An 18780-nucleotide genomic window follows, 5' to 3' on the forward strand; every position below is an offset into this window, starting at 1 on the left:
TCTTACTGGGACATATTATGGGCAGATTTCCCAAGCACAGATTAAGCCTAGTTCTGGTCAAAAAAGCATATTCAGTGATGATTCAGGATAAATCTCTGGGAAACCAGCTCTGTGATATCTACTATAATGCATACCGGCACAGACAATACGCCTGGCTGAAAAGATCTTATCCAATTGCCAGAATGAGTTTGTTGCAACAATTAAGCAGATTTTACCAAATTTTTACCAGCATGTCACATGTGCAACCAGAGAAAAAAATTCCTAGACAATCTTTATGCCACATACAGAGATGCATACAAAGCTCTCCCTCGCCCTCCATTTGGCAAATCGGACCATAATTCTATTCTCCCGATTTCTGCTAACAAGCAAAAACTAAAGCAGGAAGTACCAGTGACTCGCTCAATAGGGAAGTGGTCAGATGACGCGGATGCTCCACTACAGGACTGTTTTGCTAGCACAGACTGAAAAATGTTCCGGGATTCATCCAATGGCATTGAGGAGGACACCACTTCAGTCTTCGGGTTCACAATAAGTGCATCGACAACGTCGTCCCCACAGCGACTGTACGTACATATCCCAACCAGATGCCATGGATTACATGCAACATCCGCATTGAGCTAAAGGCTAGAGCAGCCACTTTCAAGGAGTGGGAGACTAATATGAACGCTTATAAGAAATCCCGCTATGCCCTCAGACGAACCATCAAACAAGCAAAAGTGTCAATACAAGATTAAGATTTAATCCTATTACACCAGCTCTGACGCTCATCGGATGTGGCAGGGCTTGAAAATTATTGTGGATTACAAAGTGAAACCCAGACGCGAGCTGCCCAGTGACGCGAGCCTACCAGATTAGCTAAATGCCTTTTATGCTCGCTTCGAGGCAAGCAACACTGAAGCATCCATGAGAGCACCAGCTGTTCTGGATGACTGTGTGATAACTCTCTCGGTAGCCGATGTGAACAAAACCTTTGGTCAACATTCACAAAGCCGCTGGGCCAGACGGATAACCACGATGTGTACTCAAAGCATGCACAGACCAACTGTCAAGTGTCTTCACTGACATTTTCAACCTCTCCCTCACCGAGTCTGTAATACCTACATGTTTCAAGCTGACCACCATAGTCCCTGTGCCCAAGGAAGCGAAGGTAACATGCCTAAATAATTACCGCCCCGTGACACTCAAGTCGGTAGCCATGAAGTGCTTTGAAAGGCTGGTCATGGCTCACATCAACAGCATCCTCCCGGACACCCTAGACCCACTCCAATTCGCATACCACCCCAACAGATTCACAGATGACGCAATCTAAATCGCACTCCACACTGCCCTTTCTCACCTGGACAAAAGGAACACCTATGTGAGAAAGCTGTTCATTGACTACAGCTGAGCATTCAACACCATAGTGCCTACGAAGCTCATCACCAAGCTAAGGACTCTGGAACTGAACACCTCCCTCGGCAAATGAATCCTGGACTTCCTGACGGGCCTCCCCATGTGGTAAGAGTAGGCAACAACACGTCTGCCACGTTGATCCTGAACACTGTACTTTGTCCCCCCCTGTATTCTCCCTTCACCCACGACTGCGTAGCCAAACACGACTCCAACACCATCATTAAGTTTGCTGACGACACAACAGTGGTAGGCCTGATCACCGACAACGATGAGATGGCCTATAGGGAGAAGGTCAGAGAACTGGCAGTGTGGTGCCAGGACAACAACCTCTCCCTCAATGTGAGCAAGACAAAGGAGCTGATCGTGGACTACATGAAAAGGCGGGTCGAACAGGCCCCCATTAACATCAACTGGCTGTAGTGGAGCGGGTCGAGAGTTTCAAGTTCCTTTGTGTCCACATCAACAACAATCAATCATGGTCCAAACAATCATGGTCCCCCTCAGGAGACTGAAAAGATTTGGAATGGGTCCCTAGAACCTCACTACAGCCCCGTTGATGTTAATGGGGGCCTGTTCGGCCCGCCTTTTCCTGTAGTCCACGATCAGCTCCTTTGTCTTGCTCACATTGAGGGAGAGGTTGTTGTCCTGGCAGCACACTACCAGTTCGCTGACCTTCTCCCAATAGGGAGAAGTTCGGCTGCACCATGGAGAGCATCCTGACCGGTTACATCACTGCCTGGTATGACAACTGCTCGGCATCTGACCGTAAGGCGCTACAGAGGGTAGTGCGTATGGCCCACTTCATCACTGGGGCCAAGCTTCCTGCCATCCAGGACCTATACAATAGGCAGTGTCAGAGGAAATCAGAGACTCCAGCCACCCAAGTTACAGACTGTTTTCCCTGCTATCACACGGCAAGCGGTACCGGAGCGCCAATTCTAAGACCAAAAGGCTCCTCAACAGCTTCTACCCCCAAGCCATTAGACTGCTGAACAATTACAACAATTTCCACCGGACAATTTACATTGACCCCCCCCTCCCTTTTGTACATTGCTGAAACTTGCTGTTTATTATCTATGCATAGTCACTTCACCCCCACCTACATGTGCAAATTACCTCAACTAACCTGTACCCTCACACACTGACTCGGTACCGGTGCCCCCTATTCAGTGGGGCAAAAAAGTATTTAGTCAGCCACCAATTGTGCAAGTTCTCCCACTAAAAAAGATGAGAGAGGCCTGTAATTTTCATCATAGGTACACTTCAACTATGACAGACTAAATTTGAAGAAAAAAAAATCCAGAAAATCACATTGTAGGATTTTCAATGAATTTATTTGCAAAATATGGTGGAAAATAATTATTTGGTCACTTACAAACAAGCAAGATTTCTGGCTCTCACAGACCTATAACTTCTTCTTTAAGCGGCTCCTCTGTCCTCCACTCGTTGCCTGTATTAATGGCACTTGTTTGAACTTCTTATCAGTATAAAAGACACCTGTCCACAACCTCAAACAGTCACACTCCAAACTCCACTATGGCCAAGACCAAAGAGCTGTCAAAGGACGCCAGAAACAAAATTGTAGACCTGCACCAGGCTGGGAAGACTGAATCTGCAATAGGTAAGCAGCTTGGTTTGAAGAAATCAACTGTGGGAGCAATTATTAGGAAATGGAAGACATACAAGATCACTGATAATCTCCCTCGATCTGGGGCCCCACGCAAGATCTCACCCCGTGGGGTCAAAATGATCACAAGAATGGTGAGCAAAAATCCCGGAACCACATGGGGGGACCTAGTGAATGACCTGCAGAGAGCTGGGACCAAAGTAACAAAGCCTACCATCAGTAACACACTAACACACCGCCAGGGACTCAAATCCTGCAGTGCCAGACGTGTCCCCCTGCTTAAGTCAGTACATGTCCAGGCCCGTCTGAAGTTTGTTAGAGAGCATTTGGATGATTCAGAAGAAGATTGGGAGAATGTCATATGGTCAGATGAAACCAAAATATAACTTTCTGGTAAAAACTCAACTCGTCGTGTTTGGAGGACAAAGAATGCTGAGTGGCATCCAAAGAACACCATACCTACTGTGAAGCATGGGGGTGGAAACATCATGCTTTGGGGCTGTTTTTCTGCAAAGGGACCAGGATGACTGATCTGTGTAAAGGAAAGAATGAATGGGGCCATGTATCATGAGATTTTGAGTGAAAACCTCCTTCCATCAGCAAGGGCATTGAAGATGAAACGTGGCTGGGTCTTTCAGCATGACAATGATCCCAAACACACCGCCCGGGCAACGAAGGAGTGGCTTCGTAAGAAGGTCCTGGAGTGGCCTTACCAGTCTCCAGATCTCAACCCCATAGAAAATCTTTGGAGGGAGTTGAAAGTCCGTGTTGCCCAGCAACAGCCCCAAAACATCACTGCTCTAGAGGAGATCTGCAGGAGGAATGGGCCAAAATACCAGAAACAGTGTGTGAAAACCTTGTGAAGACTTACAGAAAACGTTTGACCTCTGTCATTGCCAACAAAGGGTATATAAAAAAGTATTGAGAAACTTTTGTTATTGACCAAATACTTATTTTCCACCAAAATTTGCAAATAAATTCATTAATAATCCCACAATGTGATTTTCTGGATTTTTTTTCTCATTTTGTGTGTCTTTGGTGAAGTGTACCTATGATGAAAATTACAGGCCTCTCTCATCTTTTTAAGTGGGAGAACTTGCACAATTGGTGGCTGACTTTTTTGTCCCACTGTATATAGCCTCGTTATTCTTATTGTGTTACTTTTTATTATTACTTTTTATTTTAGTCTACCTGGTAAATAGTTTCGTAACTCTTCTTGGAATGCACTGTTGGGTTAAGGACTTATAAGTAAGCATTTCACTGTAAAGTCTACACTTGTAATATTCTGTGCATGTGACTATTGAAGTTTGATTTGATTTGATCATCAGCACAATGATGACTGACATGTTAGGACTCCACTAGGTGTTACATCACCCTGTCCCAGGCCCTGGGTATGAGTATGGGCGGAGCCCCGGCAGGGCCGGCTGGTACAGGTAAGACCGAGACCACCAAAGACATGGGCCGTTGCCTGGGGAAGTACGTTGTCGTCTTCAACTGCTCTGACCAGATGGACTATAGAGGGCTTGGACGAATCTATAAAGGTACTAAAGCTTGTCCATGGGGAGATGACATGGAAAGGTCTCTGACTTGACAATTAATCAAAGCTGAATATGATCTGTCAATACTCATAAAACATTGCTATGAATGTTGCTCTGACACACATAAAGAGGTTATGAGGGTTTTGCTAAATGTGTCACAAAGACATATGTACAGTACGGCCCCTTTAAATTAAGCATTTCCTAAATAATAACCACCATAGCATATGGAATTATGCAGAGTACATAAAGGGTATAAACGGAGAGCAAACATTATCTGCAGGTTTGGCTCAGTCAGGTGCATGGGGCTGCTTTGATGAGTTCAACCGCATCGAGCTCCCTGTCCTGTCAGTAGCAGCCCAGCAGATCTATATAGTGTTGCAGTGCAAAAAGAACAAGAAGACACAGTTTATCTTCACGGATGGCGACTTGGTGGAAATGGACAGAGAGTTTGGCATCTTCCTAACCATGGTGAGAGAATATCACATTTCACATTTTCACTAACATTGTGTTAAATTGCATGTAAGGTTCAAATACCAACTGTGAAAGGAAGATTTACTAGACATTATTTAGTGTGGTTTGCACACTCTTTTATTTATTTTTATTTTTTTCACCCCAATTTCGATCTTGTCTCATCGCTGCAACTTCCCAACGTGCTCGGGAGGTGAAGGTCGAGTCATGCATCGTCCGAAACATGACCCGCCAAACCCCACTTCTGAATACCCGCCCGCTTAATAACCTCTTGAAACTCCCCATCCCGGATCCGGGATTGTGACTAAGCCTCAGGCTCATTAGCATAACGCAACGTTAACGATTTCTGAAAATCGCAAATAAAATTAAAATAATGCGTTTGCTCTCAAGCTTAGCCTTTTCTTAACAACACTGTCATCTCAGATTTTCAAAATATGCTTTTGAACCATAGAAATTGACTAATTTGTGTAAGAGTATGCAAAGCTAGCATAGCATTTTGTGTAGCATGTAGCATGCAACATTTTCACAAAAGCCAGATAACCAAATAAATAAAATCATTTACCTTTGAAGAGCTTCTGATGTTTTCAATGAGGAGACTCCCAGCCACATACCAAATGCGCAGTGTTTCCTGAAAGCGTCTGTGTGTAGGAGAAATCGTTCCGTTTTCTACATTGCGCCTGGCTACCGAAACGAACCGAAAATGCAGTCACCTACAAGTGAAACTTTTTCCGAATTAACTACATAATATCGACCGAAACATGGCAAACGTTGTTTGGAATCAATCCTCAAGGTGTTTTTTCACATATCTCTTCATTGACATGCAGTTCGTGTGCCCCATGGAAAAATACTGGCAGGTGACTTTTGCGCACCAATTTCGGCGCAGGACACCGGGCGGACACGTGGTAAATGTGGTGTCTTATGGTCAATCTTCCAACGATCTGCCTACAAATACGTCACAATGCTGCAGACACCTTGGGGAAACGACAGAAAGGGCAGACTCATTCCTCTTGCGTTCACAGCCATATAAGGAGATCATGAAAGACAGAGCCTCAAAAATCCTTGTCATTTCCTGGATGCCAAGTCATCTTGGTTTTGCCTGAAGCTCACGTTAAAGGGCACGCACAGAGAAGATATTTGTATTTCTGGACACGTCAGAGTGTTTTCTTTCGAACAGTAGCAATTATATGCATAGTCGAGCATCTTTTTGTGACAAAATATCTTGTTTAAAACGGGAACGTTTTTCTTCCAAAAATGAAATAGCGCCACCATAAGTGTAAGAGGTTAACCCGGAAGCAAGCCGCACCAATGTGTAGGAGAAAACACTGTTCACCTGACGATTGAGGTCAGCCTGCAGGCCCCCGGCCCTCCACAAGGAGTTGCTAGAGCGCGATGAGCCAAGTAAAGGCCCCCCCTGCCAAACCCTCCCCTAATCCGGGCAACGCTGGGACAATTGTGAGGTGCCTTATGGGACTTCTGTTCACGACCGGTTGTGATACAACCAGGGATTGAACCGGGGTCTGTAGTGATGCCTCTCGCACTGCCTTAGACAGTGCCTTAGACCGCTGCACCACTCGGGGGGCCCCTTGGTTTACTTAATCCCTTCTTGAGTCAATTGTCAATGTTATGTCTCCTATTATCTCTGTTCTACTGGTCTTTTCAAATGGCAGAACCCTGGATATGCTGGCCGCCAGGAGCTTCCGGAGAACCTGAAGATCCAGTTCCGTACGGTGGCCATGATGGTTCCAGACAGAGCCATCATCATGAGGGTGAAGCTAGCCAGCGCTGGTTTCCGTGACAACCAAGTCCTCAGCCGCAAGTTCTACACCCTGTACAAGCTGTGTGAAGAGCAGCTCTCCAAGCAGGTAACATCAAGGTGGTTGGTTTCTCAAATGACTGCCTCGCCTGGTTCACCAACTACTTCTCAGACAGAGTTCAGTGTGTCAAATCGGAGGGCATGTTGTCCGGACCTCTGGCAGTCTCTATGGGGGTGCCACAGGGTTCAATTCTCAGCCAACTCTCTTCTCTGTATACATCAATGATGTCGCTCTTGCTGCTGGTGATTCTTTGATCCACCTCTACGCAGACGACACCATTCTGTATACTTCTTGCCCTTCTTTGGACACTGTGTTGACTAACCTCCAGGCGACCTTCAAAGCCATACAACTCTCCTTCCGTGGCCTCCAACTGCTCTTAAATGCTAGTAAAACTAAATGCATGCTCTTCAACCGATCGCTGCCCGCATCTGCCCGCCCGTCTATCATCACTACTCTGGACGGTTCTGACTTAGAATATGTGGACAACTACAAATACCTAGGTGTCTGATTTGACTGTAAACTCTCCTTCCAGACTCACGTTAAGCAACTCCAATCCAAAATTACATCTAGAATCGGCTTCCTATTTCACAACAAAAGCGTCCTTCACTGCCAACATACCCTTGTAAAACTGACCATCCTACCGATCCGCGATGTCATTTGCAAAATAGCCTCCAACACTCTACTCAGCAATATTGGATGCAGCATATCACAGTGCCATCCGTTTTGTCACCAAAGCCCCATATACTACTCACGACTGCGACCTGTATGCTCTCGTTGGCTGGCCCTCGCTTCATATCGCCAAACCCACTGGCTCCAGGTCATCTATAAGTCTTTGCTAGGTAAAGCCCCGCCTTATCTCAGCTCACTGGTCACCATAGCAGCACCCACCCGTAGCATGCGCTCCAGCAGGTATATTTCACTGGTCACCCCCAAAGCCAATTCCTACTTTGTTTGCCTTTCCTTCCAGTTCTCTGCTGCCAATGACTGGAACGAACTGCAAAAATCACTGAAGCTGGAGACTCATATCTCCCTCATTAACTTTAAGCACCAGCGGTCAGAGCAGCTCACAGATCACTGCACCTGTACATAGCCCATCTGTAAATAGCCCATCCAACTATCTCATCCCGACACTGTTATTTATTTATTTTTCTCCTTTGCACCCCAGTAGCTCTACTTGCACATTCATCTTCTGCTCCAGTGTTGAATTGCTATATTGTAATTATTTTGCCACTATGGCCTATTTATTGCCTTACCTCCCTTATCCTACCTTATTTGCACACACTGTATATAGACTTTTTCTACTGTATTTTTGACTGTATGTTTGTTTATTCCATGTGTAACTCTGTGTTGTTTGTGTCGCACTGTTTTACTTTATCTTGGCCAGGTTGCAGTTGTAAATGAGAACTTGTTTTCAACTAGCCTACCTGGTTAAATAAATGTGAAATAAAAATTAAATGAAGGTCAAAAGGTCACAGTAGCACCATAGACGGTACACACTTGTAATCAATCCTCATCAAGAACTTTGGTCACCAGCCAGATTGATTATAATCGTCTCCTCTCACATGCTCTTCAAGGTCCACTATGACTTTGGGCTAAGGAACATCTTGTCAGTGTTGAGGACACTGGGTTCAGTGAAGAGGTCCAACCCCACTGAGCCAGAGAAAACGGTAGTGATGCGGGTGCTGCGCGACATGAACCTCTCCAAACTGGTACAGTCAAGTTTTCTTCTACCCTACAATCCAAGTGGTACTTCACCTCTATCCTTCACACTGAAACTAGAAGTATCTGAATTTGTGTCATCCTCAATGATTTTATGAATTTACATGAATGATTTACATTTTTTATTGTTAAAAAAAATAAACAAAATCCCTGGGTCTCTGATCAGGTGGATGAGGACGAGCCTCTGTTCATGAGTCTGATCAACGACCTGTTCCCTGGGATCATTCTGGACAAAGCAGGCTACCCCGACCTGGAGGCTGCCATCCACGCCCAGACCCAGCAGGCTGGCCTCATACCTCACCAGCCCTGGGTCCTCAAACTGGTGCAGCTCTATGAGACCCAGCGGGTTCGCCACGGTCAGTCAACGTGCACTCAAACCTTCTGTTTTAAAGCTGTAGTGGAGATGGTTTGCTGTTCGCCACGGTCAGTCAACGTGCACCCGAAACTTCTGTTTTAAAGCTGTAGTGGAGATGGTTTGGTGTTCGCCACGGTCAGTCAACGTGCACTCGAACCTTCTGTTTTAAAGCTGTAGTGGAGATGGTTTGGTGTTCGCCACGGTCAGTCAACGTGCACTCGAACCTTCTGTTTTAAAGCTGTAGTGGAGATGGTTTGCTGTTCGCCACGTTCAGTCAACGTGCACCCGAAACTTCTGTTTTAAAGCTGTAGTGGAGATGGTTTGGTGTTCGCCACGGTCAGTCAACGTGCACTCGAACCTTCTGTTTTAAAGCTGTAGTGGAGATGGTTTGGTGTTCGCCACGGTCAGTCAACGTGCACCCGAATCTTCTGTTTTAAAGCTGTAATGGAGATAGTTTGGTGTTTGCCATGATCAGTGATTCTTCACTACAGGGTTTGGCAACTTCTGTCCTGGAGGGCCGAAACCATTCTGTTTTTTCTTCTTCTACCAGTTAGTTAATTGCACTCACCTGGTGTCCCAGGTCTAAATCCATCTCTGATTAGGAGGAAATAATAAAAACCTGCCATTTTATGGTATTGGAGCTTGCTTTACCACAGCCCTATATTGTAAAGCATGCATTAGACTAATGCATGTCATAACACATGCCATAAGCAGTTGTAACAGATAGTGCAAACTAGTGTGAACCGTTTGCTCTACACACTGATATTCCTCTGCAGACCACAGCCCCGTCTCTTCCTCTCATTCTATGTTGATCTCATTCTCTTGCCTGTAGGTATGATGACACTAGGTCCCAGTGGAGCTGGAAAAACCACCTGCATCCACATACTGATGAGGGCCATGTTGGATTGTGGCACCCCTCACCGAGAGATGAGGATGAACCCCAAGGCCATTACTGCCTCCCAGATGTTTGGTACCCTGGATGTAGCCACCAACGACTGGACTGATGGGGTCTTCTCAACCCTGTGGAGGAAAACGCTTAAAGCCAAGAAGGTCAGCAAGGTCTATAGAGTTGGGATGGAAGGGTAGTGCCTTCAGTATGCTGTTCTAGTTACAGTGTGCTCCAAAAGTATTGGGACAGTGACACATTGTTTGTCGTTTTGGCTCTGTACTCCAGCACTTTGGATTTGAAATGATACAGTGAGGACTACGAGGTTAAAGTGCACACTGTCAGCTTTAATTTGAGGGTATTTTCATCCATATCAGATGAACCATTTAGAAATTACAGAACGTTTTGTACATAGTCCCCCCATTTTAGGGGACCAAAAGTATTGAGACAAATTCACTTATGTGTATCAAAGTAGTCAAAAATGAAGTATTTGATCCCATATTTATAGCACGCAATGACTACATCAAGCTTGTGACTTACAAAGTTGTTGGATGCATTTACTGTTTTTTGTTTTGGTTGTGTTTCAGATTATTTTGTGCCAATAGAAATTAATGGGACATAATGTATTGTCTCATTTAGGAGGCACTTTTCTTGTAAATAAGAATATGTTTCTAAACACTTCTACATAAATGTGGATGCTACCATGATTATGATGAGTGAGAAAGTTAGACACACAAAGTGTCACTGTCCGAATACCTTTGGCGCTCACTGTAGTTAGGTGTACTGGGAAGTTAAAGGGGCAGTGTGGTCCAAACAAATTGGATCGCCCTCCTCTGCCAATAACAGCTATTCAGGTTACATATCCTTCCCATTAGACTCCTCCAATTAGGCCCCTCACAATTAGTTAGTTACCACTATCTAAGCCAGATGGTTGTCGTACTAGTTCTCATTTCTATTCCATTTAACTGTTTCTCTTCCCAAGGGGGAGCACATCTGGATCGTGCTGGATGGCCCTGTGGACGCCATCTGGATTGAAAACCTCAACTCAGTCCTGGACGACAACAAGACCCTGACCCTGGCTAATGGCGACCGCATCCCAATGGCACCTAACTGTAAGGTGGTGTTTGAGCCCCACAACATCGACAACGCCTCCCCGGCCACAGTGTCCCGCAACGGCATGGTGTTCATGAGCTCCTCTGTGCTGGACTGGAAGCCTATCCTTCAGGCCTGGCTCCAGAGGGTGTCACCACAGCAGGCAGAGGTTCTCCTGGGCTGCTTCCATAGTGTTTTCCAGGTCTGTCTGAATATCATACTGTACTTCCATTCTCTTTCCCTAATGTAGGGTCAAACCCAAAAAGAGACACAAACACATGCAGTATGGAGGCATACACACACTTTGCTGACATGTGTTCCCATGACAATAATCCTCTGTGGTCTTCCTGAATCTGCTGAGTCTCTACCTTATTCCCTGTACAGGATCTGATCAACTTTGTCTTCACTGCTGTGTCTCCCAAAATGCCCATCCTGGAGTGTATGTACATCAAGCAGACCATTGACCTTCTGCAGGTAAGCAGAATAGCCACACTAAAATCCTGTAAAAGACACACTTGAAATTCAAATATTTTACCTATTTAGTCTTAGAAATATATGTAATTTGAATCAAACTGAATTAGTCATAATACCTCCCCCATTCTATTATGACAATAACATTGAATTCAATAGACATGTCCACCCCAATGGCTGAAGTGTTGAACATATCAAACTTATTTAAAAGGCAAAGCTCAATGTGGAACCTTTTTCCAGGGTCTACTTCCTGCAGTGGAGGAAAAGCAGTCTCAGGGGGATGTATCAAGGCTCTTTGTGTTTGCTGTCATGTGGTCAGTGGGGGCTCTGCTGGAGCTGGAGGACAGATCCAAGATGGAGGCCTTCTTAGAGGCACACCCTGCCACTCTGGACCTGCCCCAGACCCAAGGCGACCAGACCATCTTTGAGTTCATGGTCAATGAACGTGGCCAGTGGGAGCACTGGTCCAAGAAGGTATGGCTTGTGCTGTTGCTGTTAATTGATCAATCAATCACTCCACTAATCCCTACTCTCTCTCTGCATGATGATGTCACCTCCAGGTGCCAGAGTACAAGTATCCCACAGACTCTGTCCCGGACTACTCATCTATCCTGGTGCCCAACGTGGACAACGTGAGGACAGACTTCCTGATGCAGACCATCATGAAACAAGGCAAAGCCGTGTTGCTCATCGGGGAACAGGGGACTGCTAAGACTGTCATGATCAAGGTCTGAGATATAGATTTGTGACTGTAGATGTGAGTTTTATGACTATCTATGACCATAATACCTCTTTATAGGATCTCAATCCTAGTCATTCTATTGCAGGGCTATACCAGTAAGTTTGATCCTGAAACCCAGCTGAGCAAGAGCTTGAACTTCTCCTCGGCCACCCTGCCCAGTATGTTCCAGAGGACCATAGAGAGCTACATTGACAAGAGGATGGGCTCCACCTACGGGCCGCCAGCAGGCAAGAAGATGACTGTGTTTGTGGATGACATCAACATGCCCGTTATCAACGAGTGGGGTGACCAGGTTAGTGCCGGTTTTGTAACATGAATCCAGATGTCAATTTTAACTATCAACATGAACATGAACAATCAACATGAACCTGGCTTTATTTACACTTTACCAACATATTGTATTATTTCTCTTAATAAATTGTAATCTCCCTGTCTCTTGCACACAGAAAACCAATGAGATTGTGCATCCGTCCAACAGATGATCAATGAGATTGTGCATCCATCCAACAGATGACCAATGAGATTGTGCGTCCATCCAACAGATAACCAATGAGATTGTGTGTCCATCCAACAGATAACCAATGAGATAGTGCGTCAGCTGATGGAGCAGGGTGGTTTCTACAGCCTGGAGAGACCAGGGGAGTTCACCAGCGTGGTGGATGTTCAGCTAGTGGCGGCCATGATCCACCCCGGGGGCGGGCGCAACGACGTGCCTCAGCGCCTCAAGAGGCAGTTCAGCACCTTCAACTGCACTCTGCCCTCCAATTCCTCCATCGACAAGATCTTCCGTACTGTGGCACATGGCTACTTCTGCCCCGAGAGGGGCTTCCCTGAGGAGGTGTGCACCCTGGCCAGCGCCCTGGTGCCCACCACTAGGAGGGTGTGGCAAGCTGTCAAAGCCAAGGTACAGTACTGTGACATACCTAACACAGCCAGAGGAGGATGGAGGGAGTCTGGTTCCTCTTGAGATTATTTTTTCCTTGCCACTGTGCTGCTGCTTGTGCTTCAGGGGGTGTAATGAATGATTAATTCATCCATCCATTTATGTGACATCCTCAGATGCTGCCCTCCCCAGCCAAGTTCCACTACATCTTCAACCTGCGAGACCTCAGTCGTATCTGGCAGGGTATTCTAACGGTGAGGACCGAGGTGTGCCAGGGGCCAGAGGTGCTGGCGTCACTCTTCCACCACGAGTGTACCCGGGTCATTGCTGACCGTTTCGTTGACCACAAGGACAGACAGAGCTTTGACAGCATGCTGGAGAAGGTGGGTATAGAGTGTAGATTCTGTTCATATATCCTCTGTTATGCGGTTTGAATTGGTGTCCTGTTCTCAACAGGTGTAACTTTATAAAAGATGGACACATAGCTATGCATTTGAATATCACATTTTATAATTATAGATTTTTTGAAATTGGCTTAGTTTTGTTATAGAATAACAAGTGTTTTGATTTCATATTTTACTTTTAATAACACTACATCTTTCTCACTATATTTCTGAAAGCATATTTATAAAGAAAGCATAGTTAAACACATTATCAAACTGGTTACCAACCACAGAGAACTGTCTCCCTTAGGTTACAGTGGAGGAGCATGGAACAGCCATGATAGAGCACCCCCAGTGGGAGGCCTACTTTGTGGACTTCCTGAAGGATGCCCCCGAGACCACAGGGGAGGAGCCAGAGGACATGGAGCTGGAGGCCCCCAAGGTCTATGAGCCCATCCCGTCCTTCCAGGCCCTGTCGGAGCGCCTCGCCACGTTCCAACTGCAGTACAACGAGGCAGTCAGAGGCAGTGCCATGGACCTGGTCTTCTTCGAGGTAAAAGCAAACTACAGTATTAGCCCTTTCACACTACCGAAACGAGCCAAGCAATACATCAGTGACCTGGTTACACTGTACAGCACGGTTCTGGTTGGCTTGACAGTGTGAAAAAGATAACAGTGAATTGAGCGTTCTATTCTAAATTATAAACTGGGTGGTTCGAGCACTGAATCCTGATTGGCTGACAGCCGTGGTGTATCAGACTGTATACCACGGGTATGACAAAATATTTATTTTACTGCTATAATTGCATTGGTAACCAGTTTATAACAGCAATAAGGCACCCCTGGGGTTTGTGGTATATGGCCAATACACCACGGCTAAGGGCTGTATCCAGGCACTCCGCTTTGAGTTGTACATAAAACAAGCCCTTAGCCGTGGTATATTGGCCATCTACCACAAACCCCCGAGGTGCCTTATTGCTTAACTATTCCATATCATGGGATTTACCAGTTAGCATACTCCCCTATCTTCTGGTAGCTTCTGGTAGCCATTGTCATTATTGACTGACACGTTAGTACACACAAATGCACTACCATGTTTTCACTCAACAACATGTAGTAGTATCCTGCTGTCGCTCTGTATTCCTATTGGCTGATGCTCCTTCTCTTTATCGCCGGGCAGGATGCAATGATCCACCTGATGAAGATCAGTCGTATCGTCCGCACCCCTCAAGGGAACGCCCTCTTGGTGGGGGTGGGTGGCTCAGGGAAGCAGAGCCTCACCCGCCTGGCCTCTTTCATCGCTGGATACCAGAGCTTTCAAATCATCCTGACCAGGTCGGCCTTCTAGATACAAGCCTAATCATCATCATAAAGACACCCAAACCCTAATCATCATCATGAAGACATACTAACCAGTGGTTCCCATCCCTGGTCTGGATCCTGTGGTCTGTACTCTGTATTCAGTTACAGAGAGATTGGGTTAATAATCACATAATTGATCATCACAGATCTAATTCATGGATAATCACAGGTAAATTCATTGATAATCACAGATCTAAATAGATCAGTGGAGCATGCGGTAAACCATGTACCTTTTTGATAGGCTAATGACAGTAGCATAGTAGATTTTAGAAGATAAAATAGTGGATTACCGTTTGATTGAATCTTGTTAACTGGAGTTGGTGTGAAGAAAATTCTGTTTATCTCATTCATTCGACAGGACGTACAACACCAACAACCTCATGGAGGACCTGAAGTCGTTGTACCGCATCGCCGGACAACAGGGCAAAGGAGTCACCTTCATCTTCACCGACAACGACATAAAGGAGGAGTCCTTCCTGGAGTACATGAACAATGTGCTGGCCTCGGGCGAAGTCTCCAACCTGTTCGCCCGTGACGAAGTCGATGAAATCACCCAGGACCTCATCCCAGCCATGAAGCGCGAGCACCCTCGCCACCCACCTACTGCCGAAAACCTCTACGACTACTTCCTGTCGCGTGTGAGGAGCAACCTGCACGTGGTGTTGTGCTTCTCGCCGGTGGGGGAGAAGTTCCGAACAAGAGCCCTCAAGTTCCCAGGTCTGATATCGGGCTGTACTATTGACTGGTTCCAGCGTTGGCCACGGGACGCACTAGTGGCAGTCGCACATCACTTCCTGTCCCAGTATACGTTCCAATGCTCTGAGGAAGTGAAGCAGAGTGTAGTCCACACCATGGGGACCTTTCAGGACCTGGTGGCCGAGAAGTGCACAGAGTACTTTGAACGGTTCCGCCGTCAGACCTACGTCACTCCCAGGTCCTACCTGTCCTTCATCGACGGCTATAAGATCATCTACTCAGAGAAGATCGCTCAAGTGGGCATGCTTGCTGAGCGCATGAAAACAGGTAAGGTAAAACTATTCAAAAACAAATATATGTGTTATGTTTTATTGCCACATACACCGGATAGGTGCAGGGAAATGTGTTGCTTTACAGGGTCATCCATAGTACTACGGCACCACTGGAGCAAAGCTGGAGACATTGTAACAAGTGCATTGTTGCACTTTTTGCACGGACAGACAGTATTCATTTATTATAAGTGAAAGGCTATAACGTCTTGTTTATCGCCATTAATCAAATTAAATTTCAAATCAAATCAAATGTATTTATATAGCCCTTATTACATCAGCTGATATATCAAAGTGCTGTACAGAAACCCAGCCTAAAACCCCAAACAGCAAGCAATGCAGGTATAGAGGCACGGTGGCTAGGAAAAACTTCCTAGAAAGGCCATAACCTAGGAAGAAACCTAGAGAGGAACAAGGCTAAGAGGGGTGGCCAGTCCTCTTCTGGCTGTGCCGGGTGGAGATTATAACAGAACATGGCCAAGATGTTCAAATGTTCATAAATGACCAGCATGGTCAAATAATAGTAATCGCAGTGAACAGGTCAGGGTTCCATAGCCGCAGGCAGAACAGTTGAAACTGGAGCAGCAGCATGACCAGGTTGACTGGGGACAACAAGGAGTCATCATACAAGGTAGTCCTGAGGCATGGTCTTAGGGTTCCGGTCCTCTGAGAGACAGAGAGACAGAGAGACAGAGAGACAGAGAGACAGAGAGAAAGAAGAGAGAGAGAGAGAGAGAGAGAGAGAGAGAGAGAGAGCGAGAGAGAGAGAGAATTAATGAGAGCATACTTAAATTCACACAGGACACCGGATAAGACAGGAGAAATACTCCAGATATAACAGACTGACCCTAGCCCCCTGACACATAAACTACTGCAGCATAAATACTACAGGCTGAGACAGGAGGGGTCAGGAGACACTGTGGCCCCATCCAATGATACCCCCGGACAGGGCCAAACAGGCAGGATATAACCCCACCCACTTTGCCAAAGCACAGCCCCAAACCACTAGAGGGATATCTTCAACCACCAACTTACCATCCTGAGACAAGGCCGAGTATAGCCCACAAAGATCTCCGCCACGGCACAACCCAAGGGGGGGCACCAACCCAGACAGGAAGACCACGTCAGTGACTCAACCCACTCGTGTGACGCACCCCTCCTAGGGACGGCATGGAATAGCATCAGTAAGCAGTGACTCAGCCCCTGTAATAGGGTTAGAGGCAGAGAATCCCAGTGGAGAGAGGGGAACCAGCCAGACAGAGACAGCAAGGGCGGTTCGTTGCTCCAGTACTTTTCCGTTCACCTTCACACACCTGGGCCAGACTACACTCAATCATAGGACCTACTGAAGAGATGAGTCTTCAATGAAGAGTTAAAGGTTGAGACCGAGTCTGCGTCTCTCACATGGGTAGGCAGACCATTCTATAAAAATGGATCTCTATAGGAGAAAGCCCTGCCTCCAGCTGTTTGCTTAGAAATTCTAGGGACAATTAGGAGGCCTGCGTCTTGTGACCGTAGCGTACGTGTAGGTATGTACGGCAGGACCAGATCAGAAAGATAGATAGGAGCAAGCCATTGTAATGCTTTGTAGGTTAGCAGCAAAACCTTGAAATCAGCCCTTGCCTTAACATGAAGCCAGTGTAGGGAGGCTAGCACTGTGGTAATATGATACAAAATGTTGGTTCTAGTCAGGATTCTAGCAGCCGTATTTAACACTAACTGAAGTTTATTTAGTGCTTTATCTGGGTAGCCGGAAAGGAGAGCATTGCAGTAGTCTAACCTAGAAGTAACAAATGCATGGATTAATTTTTCTGCATCATTTTGGGCAGAAAATGTCAGATTTTTGCAATGTTACGTAAATACCGAGGTCCTTCACAGTTATGAGACGACTGTACAACCATCAAGATTAATTGTCAGATTCAACAGAAGATCTCTTTGTTTCTTGGTACCTAGAACAAGCATCTCTGTTTTGTCCGAGTTTAAAAGTCATCATAAAGATGACAGCCATCCACTTCCTTATGTCTGAAACACAGGCTTCCAGCGAGAGCAATTTTGGGGCTTCACCATGTTTCATTGAAATGTACAGCTGTGTGTCATCCACATAGCAATGAAAACTAACATTATGTTTTTGAATGAAATCCCCAAGAGGTAAATGTAGTGAAAACAATTGTGGTCCTAAAACAGAACGTTGAGGAACACCGACTAAAGCTCTTTTTCACCACCTGACACAATCTCACTCTCCCCAGGCCTGGCCAAGCTGATGGAGGCAGAGCAGTCTGTGAGCCAGCTGTCCAAGGAGCTGGCTGTTAAGGAACAGGAGCTGGAGGTGGCCTCCAAGAAGGCTGATGGCGTCTTGCAGGAGGTAACAGCCAAGGCCCAGGCGGCCGAGAAGGTCAAGATGCAGGTTCAGAAAGTGAAGGACAAGGCTCAGGCCATCGTGGACGAGATTGAAGCCGATAAGAAAGTGGCCGAGAGGAAGCTAGAGGCAGCCAAGCCTGCATTAGCAGCCGCGGAGACCGCATTGCAGGTGAGAATAGGATTTGCTACATTGTTGAGTTTGCTTTTTCTGTCCATCGTATCAGTCGAAGTACAGTAATGACCCTGCACCATTAGTGCAGTAATGATCCTGCACCATTAGTGCAGTAATGATCCTGCACCATTAGTACAGTAATGATCCTGCACCATTAGTGCAGTAATGATCCCGCACCATTAGTGCAGTAATGATCCCGCACCATTAGTATAGTAGTGATTCTGCACCATTAGTACAGTAAAGATCCCGCACCATTAGTACAGTAAAGATCCCGCACCATTAGTACAGTAATGATCCCGCACCATTAGTACAGTAATGATCCTGCACCATTAGTCCTGCACCATTAGTACAGTAATGATCCCGCACCATTAGTGCAGTAATGATCCCGCACCATTAGTGCAGTAATGATCCCGCACCATTAGTATAGTAGTGATTCTGCACCATTAGTACAGTAAAGATCCCGCACCATTAGTACAGTAAAGATCCCGCACCA

General features: G+C 46.1%; 1 protein-coding gene across 1 annotated transcript in view; it reads left to right on the top strand.

Moving 5' to 3' along the window:
- dnah5l (dynein, axonemal, heavy chain 5 like) overlaps positions 1–18780 on the top strand; it is a 93559-nt gene that overhangs the window by 55456 nt on the left and 19323 nt on the right. The window contains exons 41-57 of the mRNA XM_064941449.1: positions 4382–4560; positions 4838–5025; positions 6693–6887; positions 8414–8548; positions 8725–8914; positions 9746–9963; positions 10782–11093; positions 11276–11365; positions 11603–11836; positions 11923–12090; positions 12190–12396; positions 12679–13008; positions 13164–13370; positions 13681–13923; positions 14551–14705; positions 15091–15755; positions 18004–18284. Of these exons, the coding sequence (XP_064797521.1) occupies positions 4382–4560; positions 4838–5025; positions 6693–6887; positions 8414–8548; positions 8725–8914; positions 9746–9963; positions 10782–11093; positions 11276–11365; positions 11603–11836; positions 11923–12090; positions 12190–12396; positions 12679–13008; positions 13164–13370; positions 13681–13923; positions 14551–14705; positions 15091–15755; positions 18004–18284 (3997 nt within the window). The remainder of the gene's footprint in view (positions 1–4381; positions 4561–4837; positions 5026–6692; positions 6888–8413; positions 8549–8724; positions 8915–9745; positions 9964–10781; positions 11094–11275; positions 11366–11602; positions 11837–11922; positions 12091–12189; positions 12397–12678; positions 13009–13163; positions 13371–13680; positions 13924–14550; positions 14706–15090; positions 15756–18003; positions 18285–18780) is intronic.

The sequence above is a fragment of the Oncorhynchus masou genome, chromosome 28, assembly GCF_036934945.1.
Source record: "Oncorhynchus masou masou isolate Uvic2021 chromosome 28, UVic_Omas_1.1, whole genome shotgun sequence".
NCBI classification, from domain to species: domain Eukaryota; kingdom Metazoa; phylum Chordata; class Actinopteri; order Salmoniformes; family Salmonidae; genus Oncorhynchus; species Oncorhynchus masou.